Below are 20074 nucleotides of genomic sequence, written 5' to 3' on the forward strand. Positions count from 1 at the left end.
GCACTGAGAGACCTGGGCAGGCATGAAGAGGTGGGCAGCAAACCTACTGAAGCCATCAGCACCTTCATGGGGGCTCCCCATTCCCAAAGTTCCAGAAGCCAGCTTCCATACAAGCCCAGTAAATTAGTAAGATAATATGCTGCTCTGCAGCTAAAGCTGTGTGGTTTCAAGTTTAAAATGACTGGATAAAGCACATGGGGAGGAGTGGGGGAAAGGCAAATCACTGAAACCCGAAAGAAACAGCCAAGCTCAGAAGTACTCACACTGTCCACTGGAGTACCTCAAGTTTAAAATAACTGGATAAAGCACATGGGGAGGAGGGGGGAAAGGCACATCACTGAAACCCGAAAGAAACGGCCGAGCTCAGAAGTACTCACACTGTCCACTGCCAGAATTTTGGCCCAGATGAAGACGAGGAGTGGTCTCAGCTCACGAGCTGAACTCTGAAGTAGCTTCAGCACGTAGGGGAAGATGCCAACAGACAGGGCCTGGGGAGCCAGAGAGAAGAGCAAACCCTGGTGAGGGGCTCGGCGGCGCCGCGCGGGGCAGGGCCGAGCCCCGGGTGAGAGGCAGCACGTTTAATGACACAGATGAGCAATCTGGCAGAAAACAATTTCATACATTTCTAGTAAAAAGGAGATCCCTGTGTATTTGTCTATTGCTCATTTTAATCTTGGATGTCACCAGATATTTTCAGACTCATTTGGTCCACAGAGACTCGGAGTTAATCTAGCACCAGCTTCTACTCATTACAGCCTGTGCTATTTTGTGCTTCATGATAGGTTGTGCTCTCCTCAGATAGGGCCATTTGCTCTCACAAGCAAACATATTGCAAAAGCTCAGTAATTACTGCCTTCCCCCTGGAAATTAAACGGGCCTCTCGCCTTACACAGACTTTTTACCAAGCCTTCTGCATGAGAGACTGTGCTCACAGGAGGCCACCCAACACGTGGAGCCTGCACATCTCACTGTGATTCTGACACCCCCCAAAGCACAGAGGAAAGGCCAGGCTCAGGGGGGGTCCACCCACACAACCTGCCACCCCATGACATGGCCAGCAGGGTTTATACAGCACATAACAGCCAGAATGAAGGCCACTGTGGTTATCTGCAGCTCTGTTCTGAGCCTAATATAAGTTTACAATCCAGAGGTCCTAAAACCACCTCTACTGCATGTTGTCTTCCTACCACTGAGGGTTAAGCTGTTTGCAAAGGCAAGTCTTGGCTGGGATGAAGGCAGAAGGTGAAAAAACCCCCCTAAAACATCCCATCATCGAGCTATTCTATGATCAGCTGCTGGCTTGTCTTCATCACTTTCATCAGCAAGTAGCTCCATTTACAAGTGTTTTAAACTGCTCCTCTGTTTAATCCTTATTTATCACCTGCACGGTGCCAGCCACTTTCCAAGATGCAGAAGGCAGCTGCTGCCTCCTCAGAAGAGCTTATAAAATCCAGACACCAAACAGATAAAGGAAGAGAAGAAAATCACACAGCCAGGAAGCCAAGAGGACAGATAACAAACATATGTGCTATTTTTTTGTTACTTTTTTTATCTTATTTGTCCCAGATATTTCCTCCTTTCTGGTCTTCCAGTATTTTACCCTAACCTATTCCCATGGAACTCCTCTTTGTTGCAAATGAACAGCTATTCAGCCTTTTTGATTAATACAAACCACTTTTCTTTTATGGATGCTTGCTCCAATTTCACACACATGAACACTTAAAACCCTGGTCATTTGTCAAATCCACCATCTTCTCCATCTTCCTCCCATCCCTCAGCATTTGTATTTAGCACCCCTGCTGAGGGAAGGCAGCCTTGTGCAGGAGGGTGTGCAACAGCCACGCACCAAGCTCACGGCCCAGGGACCCAGATCCAAAAATCTTCCCAGGAGATCGAGGGCTCGCAGGCGATGGACCTGGCTCAGCAGCACCTGCAGAGGACAGGGACAGGGTTACTGCTGGGGACACCAAGGGCAGAAGCCAGAGGCCCTCGGGAGCCTCACCTCCCCTTGAGCAAAGCAGGGTTGGAAGGGAGGAGCTGGAGGACAAAGGCTGAGTGCAAACAGTGTCCCCCCAGGGGGTTACTGCCCTCCCACAAGAGCCCCTGGGGGAAGCTGTGCAGGGTCCCCAGGCCATGGCTCCCCTGCTGCTGCTCCCCCAGGCCCAGCAGGTCCCAGCACAGCCCTGCTAGCTGGGAGCAGCCCCTGCAGATTGCAGCTATCTCCTCGTGCTGCCTGTCCCCAGTGAAGCAGGGCCACGACTCTGTCTGCAGGAGGAATCCACAGTGAGCCAAAGGCCCAGCCTCCCATTACTCAAACCAGCTCAGAAGCAGAAAAAGAGGCTTTGCCTTCCTTGGCAAATCGATGTAAGAGACTTAAGAGGGAAGCAAAAGGTCACATTAGTCGTTAATAAAAATCTCATTAAAACAGAGTCTGACAACGATAATGAGGTGGTAGTTTACTGGCTTATACCTACCCTGGTGTGAAATATTAACAGACAGACTTTCAGTTCTTAATCTCCTTAGCAGATGTAAGATATTGGAATGCAACGTTTAATCCTCAGTTTAGATGGAGGAACATCCCTCAGCACAGGTCTCAGGGAAATGATTTAGCTCCACAATTCCATCCCCTTTTCAGTGTTTTTCCACACTGCATATTCAAATTAAATTTATTTTTCATGTTTAATATCGAAGAATAACTAAATTACTCACATCATGTCTCACACTATGGATGACTGATACTAGATACTAAAGTTGTGCAGAAAAAGTCCAGAAGAAGAAGAAGAAATCAGGAGGCTGTGTTAACTACTTCAGTAGTTTCACCTCTGACTATCAGAGCTCGGGTCTCAGGACAGGTCACAGGAGAAAGGACTCTGGTCATCCTGCCCCAGTTGGCACCAGCCTATTCTATAAACTTACTACAGAACTTGGCACGATTAACACTGGGCTTTAAAGGTGCCCAGTGGAGGAATCACAGGGGCAGCTGCTTGAGATTAAAGCAGTAACAGACACCAGGGCAGGGCTGACCCTCCAGCCAGGGCCAGGTCAGGTCCTGGTGCTGATGCCAGCGATGGGAGACTGGCAGATCTGGCAATGCTGTTATTAGCTGACCTTCAGAAGGACAAATAAATCCACAAATTCTGTCATAGCTAGGGAAAAAATGGATGTAATTGAAAATGATTTGCAGGTGAAGACACGAATGCACATCCCAAAACTGCTGGCATCCCACAAGAACCTTTAACCCAATCAACCTGTGTCTGATGCTAAAAGCTCCATGTCATTGTTTTCTAAAACAGGAACAGCCATCAGCCTGTCAGGTTTTTGTATTCCCATTTCCCAAACTGCCCTGCACAATAACCTGAAGCCAAAACTGACACAAATTCTAGAGACTGGGCTGAGGATGTGGGGAGTCTCTGCACAATTGATGAACTTTCAGTGAAGTTAGGAAAGGGCTGCACAGACAGCAGCGTGTCACATCCCACCCTGACATCCACATCCATCCTTAGTCCCAGACAGGAGCCAGGGAAGTTTACTGATGGCCACAATGCAAGTCAGAGGCTAACCACGACATGAGGGGATGGTAGCAGTCCATAGCAGGAATCCCCAGTGCCTGCAGGACAGCAGAAGGGGCTGCAGCAGTGGAGTAATGCTGCTCTCATCTGTGTGCACTGGAGATCACATGGCAGGAGGCACCTCCACAGGGTCAAGCACCTGCTGCTCATGCTGGTTCTGGCTGTGCATGTCCTCATTTCTCTTGGACACCACACCAGGAAGCCACCCGTGTCCAACCTGCCCCACGCAGAGCAAGAACTCGAGATGGAAAGCAACTTCCTGAAGGCCATTAGAAGGCCATTTATGAAGGACTGTTTCCCTGTCCTTGACCACTCCAAGCTCTGCATGGCTGGCATCATGGCCCTGGCACTCAAATGCCTTATTTCCCCAGGGGAACATCTAAAATGGGGAAACAGAACCAGCCTTTGTTAGGCTACAGCAGCAGAGTCAAAGGGCTCCCAAGGAGTCAGGGCCAAAAGACACTCCAAAGGGGTCAGAAATGCACCTGCCTCCTCCTCACAACCAGTTGGTCTCTGACTTGAAGTATTTCAAACTTGTTAACAAGCAATCTTATTCCACTCTATAATGAATATGCTGTAATTATAAGAATAAATTCCTCGTGCTGGCTCCAGGAAGGAAAGCAGGTTCCTTTGCCAGGTGTCCTCTCAATCCCACCACAAGGTTACGCTACCTGCTGAGCCTGCTGGTGCCAAGTGCCTGACTGGCAAGCAGTGAGGGAGTGCTGGGGGGAAGCCTGCCTCCTCCCATTGCAGGGATGGAGACAAACCACACCTCTCTTCATCCAGCTCATCTCCCGAGCCTTGGAAGGCTCAGGGAAATTAAGATTTTGCTTTACAGAGATGGATGGTGCTGTCAGTCACAAAGCAAGCTGGTGGCTAACAGAGGGACAACAAGTCCTCTTGCATTTAGTGAAGGAACTCACATATCCTTGTGCAAGCCACAGGAATCACCTTCCTTTAAAACAGAGACTCCTTGTGCAAGCCACTGGAATCACCTTCCTTTAAAACAGAGACTAAATTCTGCTGCCTGGTAGAGGAGAGACCTCAGCTACCTTGATGAGGGCTTATATTTCTGTCAGTACAAACTCCTGGGGAGGACAAGAGCAGATGACAATTGCAATATGTGCCTTGCCCTAAAATATTGTTTGGAATGAGGTGTTCTGATTCTCTTAGATTTACTTCACCTTCATACAGAGGAACTTTGTCTGCTCTGAGCAAATGCCTCCTAGAACTCTACACAGTCTTCAGAGACTTTTTTCTACATTCTTGCAGCAAAATGTCACATTAAAGAGAACACTTCCCAGGCTGCACCAGGCAGATAAAGAAGCCATTTCCAAACTGTTCACACTGCAGTAACTTCCACTTTCTGAAATCAGAGAGAAGATAAAGTCTGCCTGACAGAGCTGGCGCGCAGGAGGAGATCCTACAGGAGGAAAGCAGTGAGGTGTGCTGCTGTGCCCAGTGGTGCCACCCCAGCAGGGGCACAGCCTGGCTCTCACCTGCAGGACGATGGGGAGCTGCTCGGGGGGGTTGCGGTTCTCCACGCCCATGGTCAGCCACACCTGGAACGCCGTCAGCTGCTCCGCGAAGAAGGGGCTGTGCTGGGGGAGCAAGGGCAGCACCACGGGTTGGGTTAGCAGGAAAAGAAAATCAAAAGAGTCAAGCAAATGGTTTCAGGACTCGCAGTTATTGCTTCTAAAACTATTTTTTTATTCTTGATGTGTTTATTTGGAAGTGAATTTTAAGGTCATCGAGTCCAAGCCAACACTGCCGAGCCCACCACTGCCCCGTGTCCCTCAGCAACACATCACAGCTTGAAACCCCTCCAGGGAGGAGACTCCACCACTGCCCTGAGCAGCCTGGCTCCAACCTCTCTTCAAGGAGTTGTCGAGAGCCAGAAGATCTCTAGACTCTTCCCCAGCTTCGTTGCCCTTTTCTGGGACACACTCCAGCCTCTCAAGGACCTTCTGAGAGGGAAGGGCACAGAACTGACCCCAGGATTCAAGGTGCAGCCTCCCCAGTGCCCAGTCCAAGGGATGATCCCTGCCCTGCTCCTGCTGGCCACACTATTTCTAATACACTAAATTGTATACAAATTTTTCAAAGACTGGTCTGGCAAGGAGAAGGAAAGAGCAGAGAAACAGGAGAAGATAACACACAAGGTCCTAGGGAAAGCTGGTTAATCTTTTCCAGACGAGCAGCAGGTAGAACAGCAGCAGATCTATCTGCTCAGCAGAGGCAGCTCTGCTCCTGTGGCAGCACTCAGCTCTACCTCTGCCAGGTCCAACAACCACAAAAATATGTCTGTGCACAGCTTTGTCTTCCCTGGCTGCCACAAACCTCTCCTACACACAGGCAGGGATTCAGACGTGCTGGTTTGGGCTGTATGGAGGCTGCCTCCTGTTTATCAGGTTTATAATTCAATCCTTTCATCTCTCTATCCATGACTTCTGGCACCAGCAACGTAGTGAAAAGACTTCATACAGGCAAACAAAAAAACAGAAAATTTACTTAAGATATTGAATCCACAAATTGAATTAGAGATAGTCTGATAGTGTGGGTAAAGGAGCATAAAAATAACACACAGAGTACTATAGTATTTAACAGACTTTACACTAGTGCCCTACTAAGGATCCAAGGGATGGGCTGAACCTCCAGCAGCTCACCCCTACCAGCTGTACTTTGGTACTTGGTGTTTAAGACAGTAAATCACATTACTCTACCACGGGCATCTGAATGGCATCACACCAAGCACAAGCTGGGTAGGAGAAAGTACCAACAAAGCACATTGCAGCTTCCAGTCCAGGATCTACAGGAAACCAGTAACCAAGGGGGAAGGAGGCAGGGAAGGGATGGGAGGGGGGAGAGTGAACCAACCCAAATGGACCAGGAGCCCTGTCCCTGCCCTGTCACCCCCATGCAAGCACTGGGAGCCCTTGGGCTCTTCACCAGGTTGTCCTGTTTGCTGGTTCTGACTAGGATGGAACACGTGGTGGATGAGCAGCAGTCAGGCACACGTGGTTGATCACGTGCTGCTGAGCCAGAACAGCCCTGAAGAGATTATCAGCTGCTCTACCCAGGGCAGCCTGGCCTCTGGATGCCAGTGGGCTGCAGGGGATCCCCTGGAGCAGAACCCCCTGGCAAAGCTCAGTGCCCCCTGCCCAGCCCTCCCAGGATTACTGCTGGCCAGCAGCAGCCACCCTTCTCTGACACACAGGGCTTCTTGCTGGGCAGAAATCAAGAGGTCTGAGGGCAGAACATTCATCAGAACACAAGGAATAGGTCAGAGAAGTGCAAGTGTCTGTCTGCTCCGACTGCTCGTCACAGAGCAGAACTGAGCCCCTCCCACTCCAACAGCCCAGTTCCATATTCCTGCAGGTGCCTCAGAGAGATGTTCAACAGGTTACTAACACCTGTCCCCTCTGCACAGAGCAGGCACAAACCTACAGGTTCCAGTCACTCTGGACTTTAACCTAAAGGGTGAGGAGGAGCTCAGGAGGACCCGGCCCTGCTTGGGAACTCCTGGTACTCAGGCTCCCAGCTGCCACTCCACCTCCAGAGCTCTGCCCACCCCAGGTTCCGGGCCAAACACATTAGAATTTACATTTGTCTGGCTTGAAAACCTGATTGCAAATAGTTTCCACCCTCTCTTGAATCAATCACTAGCTGAGAACGACCACTCTTGTTCACTGGCCTCTTGTCTCACCCCGACCAAGTGTGTGCCTCTCTCAGCCCTGAAACACACAGAAATGTGCTGAATTTCAACTCACAAGTGGGAAGTGCATGCTCAGACGAGGTCTAAGCCTCATATAAAAGCAGCCACTGACATTGGTAGAGGCCTGAAGTAAAAATGAACTTAAGCCAGGAAAGGAAAAATATGTGTTTAGATTTTAAACTAGCCCATAGAGTGGAGAAAGAAAGGGTTGGGAGGACAAAAGCCTGAGGCCATCCTTATCAACCCTCGCCTTTGCACAAGTCCCCAGCTCTCCTCCTGCACTCAGCTCTTTGGAGACAACCTGTAACCACAGCCAGAAGACCTCTTGGAAGCTTGGTAACATAAATAAAATGCCAGAACGTCACAGTAAAATTAGCAAGAACATCACAGTTGAAGGGGTATCAGAGATGTTACAGTGATTATTACTTAAAGGTTTCCATTCATGAAATGCCAAAGGAATGTCAAGAAAAACTCATTCTGACCAGAGGAATTTAAGCCAAATATAATATTAAAAATTTTACTTTACTGCTCTCTGAGATTAACTGAAGCAGAAAACCCCCCAGTGACTCCTACAAATGACACCACGCTTAAGAAAGCTCTTTGGACATTCCCTCAGCCTCAGTTTTATGCTTCTCTGAAAAATACTTTAATAAGACTTTTTTTTTTTGGTAACAATGCTGTCAGACAAGACTGAGTTCTCTGAAAACTTCAGTCAGGTCTCAGGCACCATTTCTGCTGGCAGGAGTCTCCTCCTGACCCACAGCTGTGGGCTGAAGCTGTCCTCTCATCCAAGAGTGAAGAACTGAACGTTGCTTTTCTGTCTATCCCTCTAAGGGAGGAGAACAGAGTTTTCCAAAAATATAAACCCTTAAACTGCAACAATTCAAGACTCAACAAGCAAAAGTGATACACTAAACTGAGGTTTCAAATAATGGGTTAAACTGGGCACACAACATTTCAGGATATTATCCAGCTTACCCTGAAGGCCGTTCCTTCCTCTATAATTGTAGGTAACTGGGAAAGGCAAATATCCACTGCAAGGTCCCACGCTTGCCTGGGGAAGAAGGGGAAAGAGGGAGGAGAAGTTGTTACAAGTTGTTCATAAGTAACAGGAATGTAAATCTAAACTCTGACCATGCCAGTGTGTGGACAAAGCAGTGCTGTCTGACTGCTTAGAGGTGCTTTGTGTTCCCTCTTTTTAAAAAGGCAAATCTAACACAGGAAACTATTCAGAAGAACAGGTCTAGTCCAGCATCCTATCAGGCTGACCAACAAAATGTGAGTGAGGTGAGAAGATCCCAGCTGAAGTTCACAGACACTGCTCTTCTCTGTAACAGAGGAAGAAGCCAGAGTGAATTCAAGTCTTATTATACAACTGTCCTCAGGCAAAATGGATGAGTTTTTTTCTAACTAGAAAAAGGAATTTAGTGGACTCTAACCAAGCCAACTCTCCTTTTCCACCCCCTGACACGGACCCTGTGTCACTGTGCACGTTGCTGAGAGAAGTAACTCAGCCTCCACTCATCCAACACTGGGCTGGGGGTTGTGTGGCCACCCTCAAAGCCTGGCTCTACATAACCCACCCCAAGGATGGAGAGATGCAGCCTAAAGTAGAAGAAGAAAACATTTAAAGATTTAAATTTTTATACTTACTTAGTATATTATTTAATGGCTGAAGTATTGAGACTTACAACACTTTAGTATTACAGTTATAACAGCATGTAAACCACATACAGTGGCCAAGGAACCTCTTGTGGCTGACCCAGGGCAAACAAAAACGTCCCAACAGCCTGCTTCAAGATGCTCCCAAACTCAGACCAATGCATCGGGTCTCAAAAGTTCCTAAAACACCTCCAAAAAAGTGAAACAGCCAGTTTCTACCCCAGAAATGATTATCCCTGCTCTACCCGTAGATGTTCCACACATTTCTCATTTGCACACATGAATTTATGGGCTCAGGAAGGCCAGGGAGTTAACCCACCACCTGCTGGGTTCCTTACAGAAGAAACTAATTTACTCTCCAGACACATTTGCTCTTCCAGGGCTGGTGGCCATCACGTGTTAACCTCGCTGGGATAAGCAATTTTTCCTCTCCTAGGAACATTTGCAGACCTGAGGCCATAGGTGATAATCAATACAGTGTATTTTAGTTACCTGCTCTGATAAGTTCTTAAATCTCCCTGGTTTGAGTCCAACAAAGCTTTCCACTAGAGCAGCTGCCGAGCAACACCTCCCCCATCAGCCTGACTGGCAGCTGTTCTCAGCCAAAAACAATTGCTCCAATTAAATGGAAAAATAAACTACAAGGCTCTTGCATTTTTAGTATGAATTCAAGAGATGCAGCTTGGTTTAGTTGCCCCAGACCTTGTTCCTCTGCTTCACAACATCCACCTTCCACATGACAATCTGCTGCCAATATAATTAAGAGGTAATCAAGAGATAATCAAAGCATGGGCAACAAATACTTCCCACGTGCTCAATAAAGACTCATGCTGGAGACAAAATGTTTACAGAGCTGATGAGGGAGAGATTTATTCCTGCTTGAGAGAGAGGTGAAGTCAAGCAGTGCAAATAGAAAGATAATTTCACTTCAAGCAAAGAATGAACATTTCTGACTTTCAGGTTTCCTGAAGGAGTGGGCAAGGCCACCTCAAGAAATTATCCCAAACGCTGGAAAATGTCAGCACATAGTACCTTGGAGGTAAGTTTTCCTACACAGAAGAAAAATGGTTCAGAGATCAGAGACAACGAGTCTTATTTTGGCTGCCTGTAAAGGATTCTGGGTGGGTCATTGTACTGCTGAGGCACAGAGCTAAGATGCTGAGCTTCTCCAAGTCATTTTAGGCAAAAAGCACTAATACTGCTGTAAAAAATGTCCAAAGCAGCTCAGCAAGGTCAAATCTCAAAGGTTTTAAGTGTTGTCAGAAAGAACATACAAAAATTTAAAGATATTTTATAAGATAAAAATCACAATTATTTTTTTTACACTTCTAAAAGCAGGCCATTGAGAATCCATACATCCAGCCAGAGTGACTCCACCTTTCCAAGGAGTCACCACCAACCTAAAACCCAAACTGCCCTGCCCATCATCACCTGGGGAGCTGCTGATCAACACCAACTGCCTACAGACCCTCAGTAGCTCAGATAATTACCATGACACTAATCCCTCCAGCCTTTCCCAGCCCACCCCTTCTGCTGTCTCTGCAGGAACAGCCCCCACCCCATCCCACCCCCCAAGACACAGAGAAAAGCAACAGCAGCTTTGCCTAAAGTGAAGCTTCACTATTTCCAACTACTAGAGCAGCTGCACATGACTTTTGAGACTTTAGATTGTGCACGAGTTGCAATGCAGGTAACTCACTGTGCTGGCAAAATAGATGGTGGCATTAAAATAATTAAAATATTCAAAACAAGCCACAGAAGAGTGGTAAAGGACCAACTCCTTGGAGTATGCAAAGAGAAACAGAAGGAAAAAAGACTTGTTAACAGTCAGAGAGAAAATACTGGCTGCTGGTGGAGGGGAGGAGGAGCAGTGATTGACTGGTTTAATATGCCAAGGGGAAGCAGGAAGGTGGGCAAATTGCAGATGTGCTCACCGAACTAATATTGCACTTTAGCACACAAACAAGAGATAAATTAGGGAGCAGCAGGGGAACAGGGCTGGGTGGTGCCACATCCCAGCAGTGATTTATGAAAGCCAGCCCAAGAGATCACTGCTTCTCCTCCTCCTTTGCCAGACTGCTGTTTGCAAAGTGCTTTGCAAGATTTGTTTTCACTACGTTAGGCAAAAAAGAGCTCAGGGACACCTCAGCATTGTTCCCTCCTCCCTCTGCTGCACAATTCCAACCACCCCGGGCCCCACGCTGTGCCAAGACAACCCTGTGAGTATCCACTGGGTGCTACCTACTGAATCAAAGCAGTGTTCAACATCACTGTGTGGTGCTACTGAAGGACACGTCACTGAGCTCTGTTATACTACGTTTTCTTAATTGCTCTGTGGGTACAACAAATTGATAGCATGCTCACCTAAGAAGAGAGGACATCTCCTCTTTGTACAGCCCAGTGAAGTCAGAAGCCATCACAGACTTAACTTCTTTTTTAAAACTTAACAGTTGAGGCACATTCCTTTCATGTCTCCCCAAAAAGGGCAACAAAACCAAGCAAGCCCAAGCAGCAACTGATGGGACCAAGCCCAGAGGATTTCCACCACACACCATCTAGCAGGAGGTGGCCACTTCCACATGGTTTAAACCCAACATGCATGAGGCAGCAGCTGGGAAGAACCTGGGGAGAGACACCAGAGGTGTGGAGCTGGAGTTACCCCCCAGCCCTCACACCACAGTTCCAAAGCTTTGTTCTGCTCTGGCCACACAGCACGGCCACAGTCACCCACAGGCCTGCTCAGGACCTGGCAGCTTTCACAGCAGCAGATCTCAAGGGAGACAAAAACAATCCCATAAAGAGAGGGGTCAAACCCACAGATTTTCAGCTGTGGTAGGACAGAGGACTCCCTGGGTTCAGCTGCTGAGAACGTACTTAATCTCATGCATTCCCCATGTGTATTTCAGAGTAAATGTCTGTTAAATCCTCTCCTTAGCTGGAAGACTGATCAGCTAAAAGCACTTCCTTGCCTGTGTTTTTATCCAAAGAAGCCAAGCCCTGCAGCAGGCCAGCAGAAGAGCCTGTGAGGAGAACAGGCCACCAGTGCCCTGCATCTCCAGCCACACGGATCAACCCCTCCAACGAGGCTCCCAGCACAGCAGATGCAAACACACACTGCATTTCAGAGCACAGGACACCTGCAGATGAAATGGCATTGCTCCTCCAGGATTTGACAATGAAAATTAACCAGTGAAATAGCTCCCCTGAATTCATTCCAGTTCATTTCACTTCAGTAGGACTGTTTAAACCTTTAATACTTTAACACGGACTCACCCAGCTGCCTTTATTTTGTTTCCCAGAGGTGCTGCAAAGTTTGGACTTCCAAGAGCAGAAGGCCAAGAGTTCCAGCTTTGCTCAGTGCCTGTGTTATTGTGCAAATCCATGAAACATTCCAGAATGGAAGCCCTCAGGAACTTTGACAGCAGAAGTGGAACACAGTTACCAAGACATGTTCCAGTCTTTCTTCACCCACAGCTGCCACAGTAGCTGTTAGATCATGAGGGCAGATCTCACACTCACATTTCCTGGGCTGAGTTAATGTCTAATGCTTTTCATTCTAATCACATTTTTTTTCTAGTGCATTGTTGATGGCTTTTAACATTCTCTCTTTTTCTGGGAACACTTTGTATTATATTGCACTGCACATAATATTAGTGAAAATGAGTATTTCTTAGTGGGACAGTCATGCTGAGGAGCAACTAAAGGGAAGGTGGAGGGTCTGTGGAACATGTCTTAGGAAGAGCAGCTAAGGGAAATGGGATTGTTTAGTCTGGAGAAGAGGAGGCTGAGACCTTGCTCTCTACAATTCCCTGAAAGAAGGCTGGAGTGAGGTGGGTGTTGCTCCCTTCTCCCAAGTAATTAGTGACAGGACAAGAGGAAATGGGCTTAAGATCCACCAGGGAAGGTTTAAATTGCACGTTAGGAAGAATTTAGTTCCTGGCAGAGTGCTGAGGTGTTGGCCCAGGCTGCCCAGGGAGGTTGTGGAGTCACCAGCCCTGGAGGGATTCCAAATTTGTGTAGATATGGCACTTGAGGACATGGTTTAATGGTCATGGAGTGTTGGGCTGGTGGTTGGACTTGATGATCTTAGAGGTCTTTCCCAACCTTAATGATTCTGTGATTCCATCTGCAGTCTTGGGGCTCAGGCACCAGGCACTGGCTTGGTTCAAACCATGTTTCTGGAACTGTTAAACATTTCAGACTTTATCAAGTACACCGGACAAGATTTTTCATGTTTGTTTTTTTCTGCAAGGACAATTCCACAGCACACCCTGTTTGATTGATTTTCAGATTTCAGCCTGCACTCACTTGATTTGCAGTGACACTGAACTCTCCCAGCCTGCTTTAGGGGACACAGCTGGGAAGCTGCTCAGACACTGTTATTTTTTAAAAAAAAAATATTTATTGCTATGACTATTTGGTACAACTATGAAATCCTTTCTTCTACCAGTGCATCCTCTGGCTCTGGCCACAATTTAAAGCACATGCTTTGCAATTTTTGTCCTATTTCTCTCCACTAAACGACCTGCAATTCATGAATGGGTCTTGAAGATGTTAACACTAACACACAGATGCACACACACAAAAAATCTGGTTAACTGCAACACCCACACAGGCTCCAGCTCCTCTCACCTGGAGTTCTGTTCCTCTCAGATGCTTTTCTTCTCAGCTAGAATTTCCAGCTTGTCTTATTTGCAGTCCATTATGACTTACTTTCAGCCAGAATTTCCTGGTTGGTGTATACACCATTGCAGTATTTCTGTTATGGACAAATCATAGCTCTTCCAAAGCATAATTAAGGTAACTTTGGGTTTAATATACGACCTACGTTAGGAAATATTTCCAAACACATTATTAGGCCTTTTCAAAGGCCATGAATATAACTTGCTGGCAACAGCAGTAATGGAGAAACCATAATCCATCATAAGAGAGATCAAGATGCTGACAGAGCATCAGGCCTCCTATTCTTACTGCACAATAGATGGAACGAGTCTCGAAGCTGAACAGCACAGCCAGTCAATCAATATATATTAATATTAATACTTTTATTATAGTAGTGCCTGCAGCAGCCAAGAACCTACAGTGCAAGGTACTGAACAAATACAAATAAACAGCCTGTGCCCAGAAGGGTTTAAGCCTAAGCAGGTAAAAGAGAAAGCCAATAAAAGTAAGAGAGACACAAAGAAATGAAGTAATATGTTCGAGCCTACCAAAGAGGGTAAGGTCACAGAGATCATCTCTCCTGATTCCCAAATATGATGCCCTTCTTGGGGAAATAAAAAAAACTGATAGCTTGTGGGTCAAATTTTCCCTCAAAAGGTGAGTTTTCACGTTTCTTCAAGTGTTCAGGGAAAAAGGATAATCAAGACAAGAGGTGGTAACACTGGTCCACCAAACAAACTGACTAGAACAACAATTTAATAGGTCAAAATGTTAAAAAGTTGTTTCCAAAAGGACTAAACCAAAAGGAACAGAAGCCCATCTCTCCATCAGCCTCAGTGCTTCTACAACCACGGAGATCCTCCAGTCACCACACATTTGAGTGTGACTCCAGGAAAACAGTCAAACAAGCAGAGACAAAGGTAAGCAAAGAAGATAAAGAGCAAATGCTCCAGATGTAATGTTTGAAAAGGGGCAGTCGTCATGATTCATGAGGTAAACTGATGCTGAAGTCCAACTTAAGGAGCATTTTGCAGCGTGTGCCCCCTCCAGCACCTCCCAGTCAGCTGCTGGCCACCAGCCTCGCCGGGCTCTCCCACGGCTTCCCCCTGGAGCTGGCAGAGCTCCCTGGTCCAGCTCCAGCCAGCAGGGTGGGAAGCAGGGACACTCCCTGCAGGAGCTCTTTCTGCCCCTGCCCCTCCCACCACCTGCAGGATGCTCCCAGTGAGAGTCCCAAGGCTGGTGCAGAGCACCACGAGCACAATCCCTGGCTGCTGCTGCGACGAGCTGGGAGGTCAGGGGGTGTGTGCAGGTTCTGAGGAGCTGGTGGGTTTGCTGCTACTCTCACTGAGACAGGGACATTTGCTCATGCCTTTTCTGAAAAAAATGGTGCAAAAAAGGTGCTAGCATACAAGAGGAGTTTGCTTCTCCAGTCAGCCTGCTGCTGGGATGTGTGTGAATGATGTCTGTTTGCAGACCCCATTTTCAGTCACTGTCTTGGCTGTGGATGTGCAGAACAGCCTGTGTCCATAACAGCAGAGGAACACAGTGTGATCTTATCTGACCTGTGTGAATGAAGGAACAAAGCCCCAGAGCAAGACATATAAGCATCCAGAGAATAATGGAAGAGAGAAGACTATCTGTACATATATATCAGGGAAACTGAAGCATCACATCACTGCTTAGGCTGCAAGCAACAAACCAGACCCTGAGCCAAGAACACATGCCTGGTGCACACAGGATCATGGTGAAGGGTGTGAGGCCCTAAACCAACCCAAATAAACAAAGACCAAAAAGGTCTTTTTGGTCTTTGAAAGGGGGAGGAAGAGGACAAGGGGCACAGAAGTCCCTTAAGGCCTGAAGTCAGATCCTGGAGGAGCACTGGCTGACACACCCCAGAGCCAGTCTTGGCATCCACTATGCATTTGCAGCACTGCTGGAGAGAGTCTGGAGGTTCTTGCCCACCACTTGCACATCAAAGGACTGCTGATGATGCAGCAGCCAGGACTCCTGACACTGCCTGACAGGCTGGGTATGAAAAAAATCTGTGAAAAGTCTCAATAAAACAGCAATCAGCAAAAACTTGCTGCATCATCTGCCACGTACCAATGACGTGGTCATTGTTAGATGTAGGTTCAACGTGACATCAAATCACAGTGTTTGAAGTTTCCACTCTTCTCAATGCTCCCTTGGCCAACTCTCCTGCCCCCCAGTCACATTACCTAGTAAAATGGGTTTGGAGGTTTCAGATCAGGGATCCATTAGATTATTCTTGAATGAAAGGTAATAGACAAATGCAAATGATTATTTTTAGAAAATATTTAAGCAAGCCCTAATTTAGTTTCTAAATCTGTTCTTACTGAAAGTTCATAAAAATTAACTCAGCCACCTCTGATATAAGTGGAATTTTCCCCTTTGCTAGATTTGCTTCAAGCTGCACATTTTTTGGAGGACACTGAGTAAAGTGTGTCAAGGGATCCTCTGCTCACTTGCTGTTTGCTTTGCTAGTGTTTGGGATTCACAAGGAAAAAAAACCCTGGATGTGACTTTTCTTCTTCTGGTAAATCCTAAAAAGCAGCAACAACGTCATTATCCACAGGGCTTTACAGAGGTATTTAGGTATTTAAAGCACCATTTTGCACCAGAAGAACTACAACCTAGGTTTCTTGAAACCACTGTGCTACCACGCAGGTCTAAGAGATACAGAACAAGATCCAGGTCTTCCTGGTTTCATTCCTGTGGTTCAGCACATGGGTGGCAACACCAGCTCAAAGTCAACTCATACTCCCATAGGAATCCAGAAATATAGGCTTTAATATGCTGGCAATAAGAATGAATTATAGTCCCATAAGGACTTGGAAATACAGGGGGTTTATATGCTGTTTTAATGGCAGAATTTCTGCAACTCTGCTGCCACTGGAAACAGTTCTGTGGCTCAGGCTGCACCACATCAAGTGCATTGTTACCTGAAAGACACCACAGGATCACTGGTGGTTTCTGCTGCTCTTCACTTACAAAAGTCCCAGCCCCTCACACGACACTATGATAAAACCATGCACCCTAGTTCTAAATAACTGAAGTGATTTTCCTCAGAAGTTGCTGATGCACAGCTTAAGAACACTGTTTGCCATGTTCCAGCTCGTAGTCCATCTAGCAAGGCTGCCTGATTGGCAGTGCCTCCATCCAGTCTCCCCTGCTGCCCCAGTGATGTCCAGTAACCAAAGCCACTTGGCACCCCAGCAACCACCCCCTCCCTGGCTGCTGGCACCCCCAGATGCCACCAGGGCTCTCTGCTGCCAGCTCACCTCCACTTCACCAAGGAACCAGCCCACTGAGTCTGAACTCACTGATGCTGCCATCAGCTTTACACTGAGCAGCATCACCTCATACCTCCTCTACATTTATTTTCCTCCACAATTACATGGAGGAAACACCCAAAGGATTTGGAAAATGCAGGCAAGCTAAGCCCCCTCAGCCACCTTTATCTGCCATTTTCTTGGCCTCTCAGCAAGTTACCAGTTACCTTCTCCTACAGGAGCTACTCCAGCCTGACTGTACCAGTCTGCACTCAGCTAAATTTTGTACAGTTCTGCTCTTAATCATAATGAATAAAAATTGAAAGCAAGCAGTTTTGTTATTACTGCTATTATTATTATTATTATTCATGGGAGACTTGTTTGATAGTCAAAAGATAGTCACTTCAAAGCTTTTAGAGAACTGTGCCACCTCCATTTCCATTAATCATCTTAAAAGCAACAGTAAAAGCAGATGAACTCTGCAGCAAAAGATGACTTCTACTGCAATGGCACAAGGTAAGAATTTTTCCCTCAGGCCCTCAGCTCCTCTCCCTTCCCAATCACAGATCACTTTAGCTTCACTTTGTGAAAATAAAGGTAGCAGATGCCCAATATCTTTTCTGGTGGAGTGGAAGATGACATGGCTGAACCCAGGCATCTGTGTTCCATGCTGAATTACAGCAGCATTATGTATGCAGAGAGGAGACACACGTTTGGGGGTGGGTGTTACGCTGCCACATGCCGCTTCAGTTTTGATCCACTGGCTTCATCAGTAAAGTGCTGTGTAGACTGAAGCTGTAACAATCTTCAGTGCCTGAAATCCCCTTAAGGCATCAGCCTCTGGGCTCTGACTTACCACATGGCGTGCATGTAGGTGGGAGGTAGACGAGGGCTGCTCACGGGGGTGCAGTTGTAGGATCTCATGATCCTCTCTGCCAAGAGAAAGTTACGGAATAAACTGGCCACGAGCAGGTCTTGCCTGAAAAGCTTCTGGAAAAGATCTGCCAAGAGATGGCATGAATTACCAGATGCACATTTTATAACTTAAGCACTTTAGGTAATATGCAAAAAAATCATTTAAAACATAAAAACATGTTACTGTTTTATTCCAGTGATAGTTTTGCATTGATATGATGTGACAACGCTCAAAAGGAAATCTTGCCTCCCAAGTGCCCTCAAAGCACCACGGTCACTCCCCATTTTACATTCACAGAATTAAATATTTCCTACCTCAGGTTCTTCTTTGTCTTTTCTGGGTAAAAATTCCCCTTTTGGTGTTTCAGTTAAACTCAGCCTGACTAAGGTTTTGGAAATTACTGAGGGAGAAAAGCACCTCTGTGTACTATTTAATCAGGAAGTATACCCCTGTTAACTGGCAGTTTGACGTGCCTGTGAGAAGCCAAAATGAATCCTAAAGACAGCAAATGTGCAATCTTCTATAGAGGCAAACAAGAATTGATGCTGCATGGAGCATTAGAAAGATCATAGCTGGAAAACTGTTTACAAATTTGGCCACCCATGTGCCAGAAGTACAAACTCAAAGCAGACCAGGGGTAGAAGAACGGGATGAAGTTGCTCATGGGGGTCATAGCCTGCCTCACCAGCAAAGAGGAAAAGACCCTTTAGTTACAATACTAACAAAGGCTGGAAGAAAATACATTGCTCTTTACAAATGCAGAAAGAAAGAAAATTATTCAAGCTAAAGCAATGACATTACAAATAGAAAAAACCTTCCCAGTTCCTAGTGAGCGTGTTGCCAAAACGCTTCAGGGAAAAAGAGCAAATTTTTAAAATTTAACTACCCTAAAGACCCAGTCTGGTCTGTTCTTTCAGTACCAGGGTTTAATTTCCCCCTTGTTCAGTGTCTCATTTATCTTAGTCTTCATCCTTCTACCCTGAAGAAGCAAGGCTCCCCTCTGGTGCCAGCCTGGCTAGGGCCAATCCTCACCTCTCGGCAAGACGTTCCAGGCGATGGTGTCTGTGATAGCGGTGAAGATCCAGTTCAGCTCTCCCAGGGGAGTCCTCCTGTCATTCAGCCTTCCAGGAATCCTACAAGTGCAAAAAACCCAACTGTTTCCTATCAAAGATGCCATTTTTTGATACACACACACACACACACACAAACCTCAAAGGTTCAATCAAGGCTCGTTAAAGACAGTACTTCCAGAATCTTAATTCTTACCCAAGCATTAACGTTGCTACACAAACCTTCCTTACCCAAAATCTATTATGTTTGAATTTTCTTGTGAGATCATAGAATAGAATTATAGAATCATAGAATTGATGAACTGCCAGGCAAAGGATGATAAACAAGGAATTATTTATAGGTAACTGAGTTAAAGAAAAACATCTGGGAAGACATCAAAGAGAAGATGGTGATTTCTGAAGTGCAATGGAAATGCCTTTTTCTTCAAAAGTGTCACCCTGCTTCATTTCATCCATTTTTCACTTCTTGATGAAAAGTTTAATAATGAATATTATTTACATTAAAAACTGCATGCTCACAAGCCATAACATCCCTGTGTAAGAACTTCTGAGTGATCATATTCCAGAAAAAAAAAAACCAATCCAAACTCTTCTCTTCTCTAACAAGTTTTTAAACATTAAAGGTATCAAAACATACTCCACAAAGGAAGAGCTCTCTCTCTGGCAGCTCGATGTTGACATGTACAGCAGCATTATTTCCATGCATGTTCTCCTGCATAGACAGAGTTTCTAAACCAACCAGAAATTAACATCTTATAAAAAAATTCCTCTCTGTCTTGATATCAGAGGAAAAATACCCATCTCTGGAACACTGTTTGTTAACTGATTCTCCAGAGCAAGCAGAGGGAACACAAGGCCACACAACTGCTCTGGTGAGGATTTCACATAAATATTTGCATTGCAGAACACCCTCTGCAGCAAAATAGCAGCGTTTCAGAAGTCAGAATGTTATTAATTAGGAACCAAAGTGATCTTGCTGAGATTCCCCAGCAAGCCAAATGCTGAGCTTAAACCATTCGATGGCCATTTGCAAGCCAGTTTTCAGTGGAAACAGAAATAGGGTGTTTCATGGTAGACTTCAAGTCTTTACAGCAGATGGAGAGTTCTGCACACAGTTCATAGTAAATTCTCTTTATTGAATGCAGACTGAGCTGATACAAGTCTTACTGATGGTATCAAGCAGGAAT

At 46.2% G+C, this 20074-nt stretch overlaps 1 protein-coding gene across 1 annotated transcript in view; it reads right to left on the reverse strand.

Moving 5' to 3' along the window:
- RPTOR (regulatory associated protein of MTOR, complex 1) overlaps window positions 1–20074 on the reverse strand; it is a gene marked incomplete at both ends in the record, with an annotated part of 97559 nt that overhangs the window by 53048 nt on the left and 24437 nt on the right. The window contains 6 exons of the mRNA XM_008947726.1: window positions 379–488; window positions 1847–1930; window positions 5069–5170; window positions 8263–8338; window positions 17758–17902; window positions 18850–18950. Of these exons, the coding sequence (XP_008945974.1) occupies window positions 379–488; window positions 1847–1930; window positions 5069–5170; window positions 8263–8338; window positions 17758–17902; window positions 18850–18950 (618 nt within the window). The remainder of the gene's footprint in view (window positions 1–378; window positions 489–1846; window positions 1931–5068; window positions 5171–8262; window positions 8339–17757; window positions 17903–18849; window positions 18951–20074) is intronic.

This window comes from Merops nubicus, unplaced genomic scaffold (assembly GCF_000691845.1).
Source record: "Merops nubicus isolate BGI_N331 unplaced genomic scaffold, ASM69184v1 scaffold16309, whole genome shotgun sequence".
Taxonomy (NCBI): domain Eukaryota; kingdom Metazoa; phylum Chordata; class Aves; order Coraciiformes; family Meropidae; genus Merops; species Merops nubicus.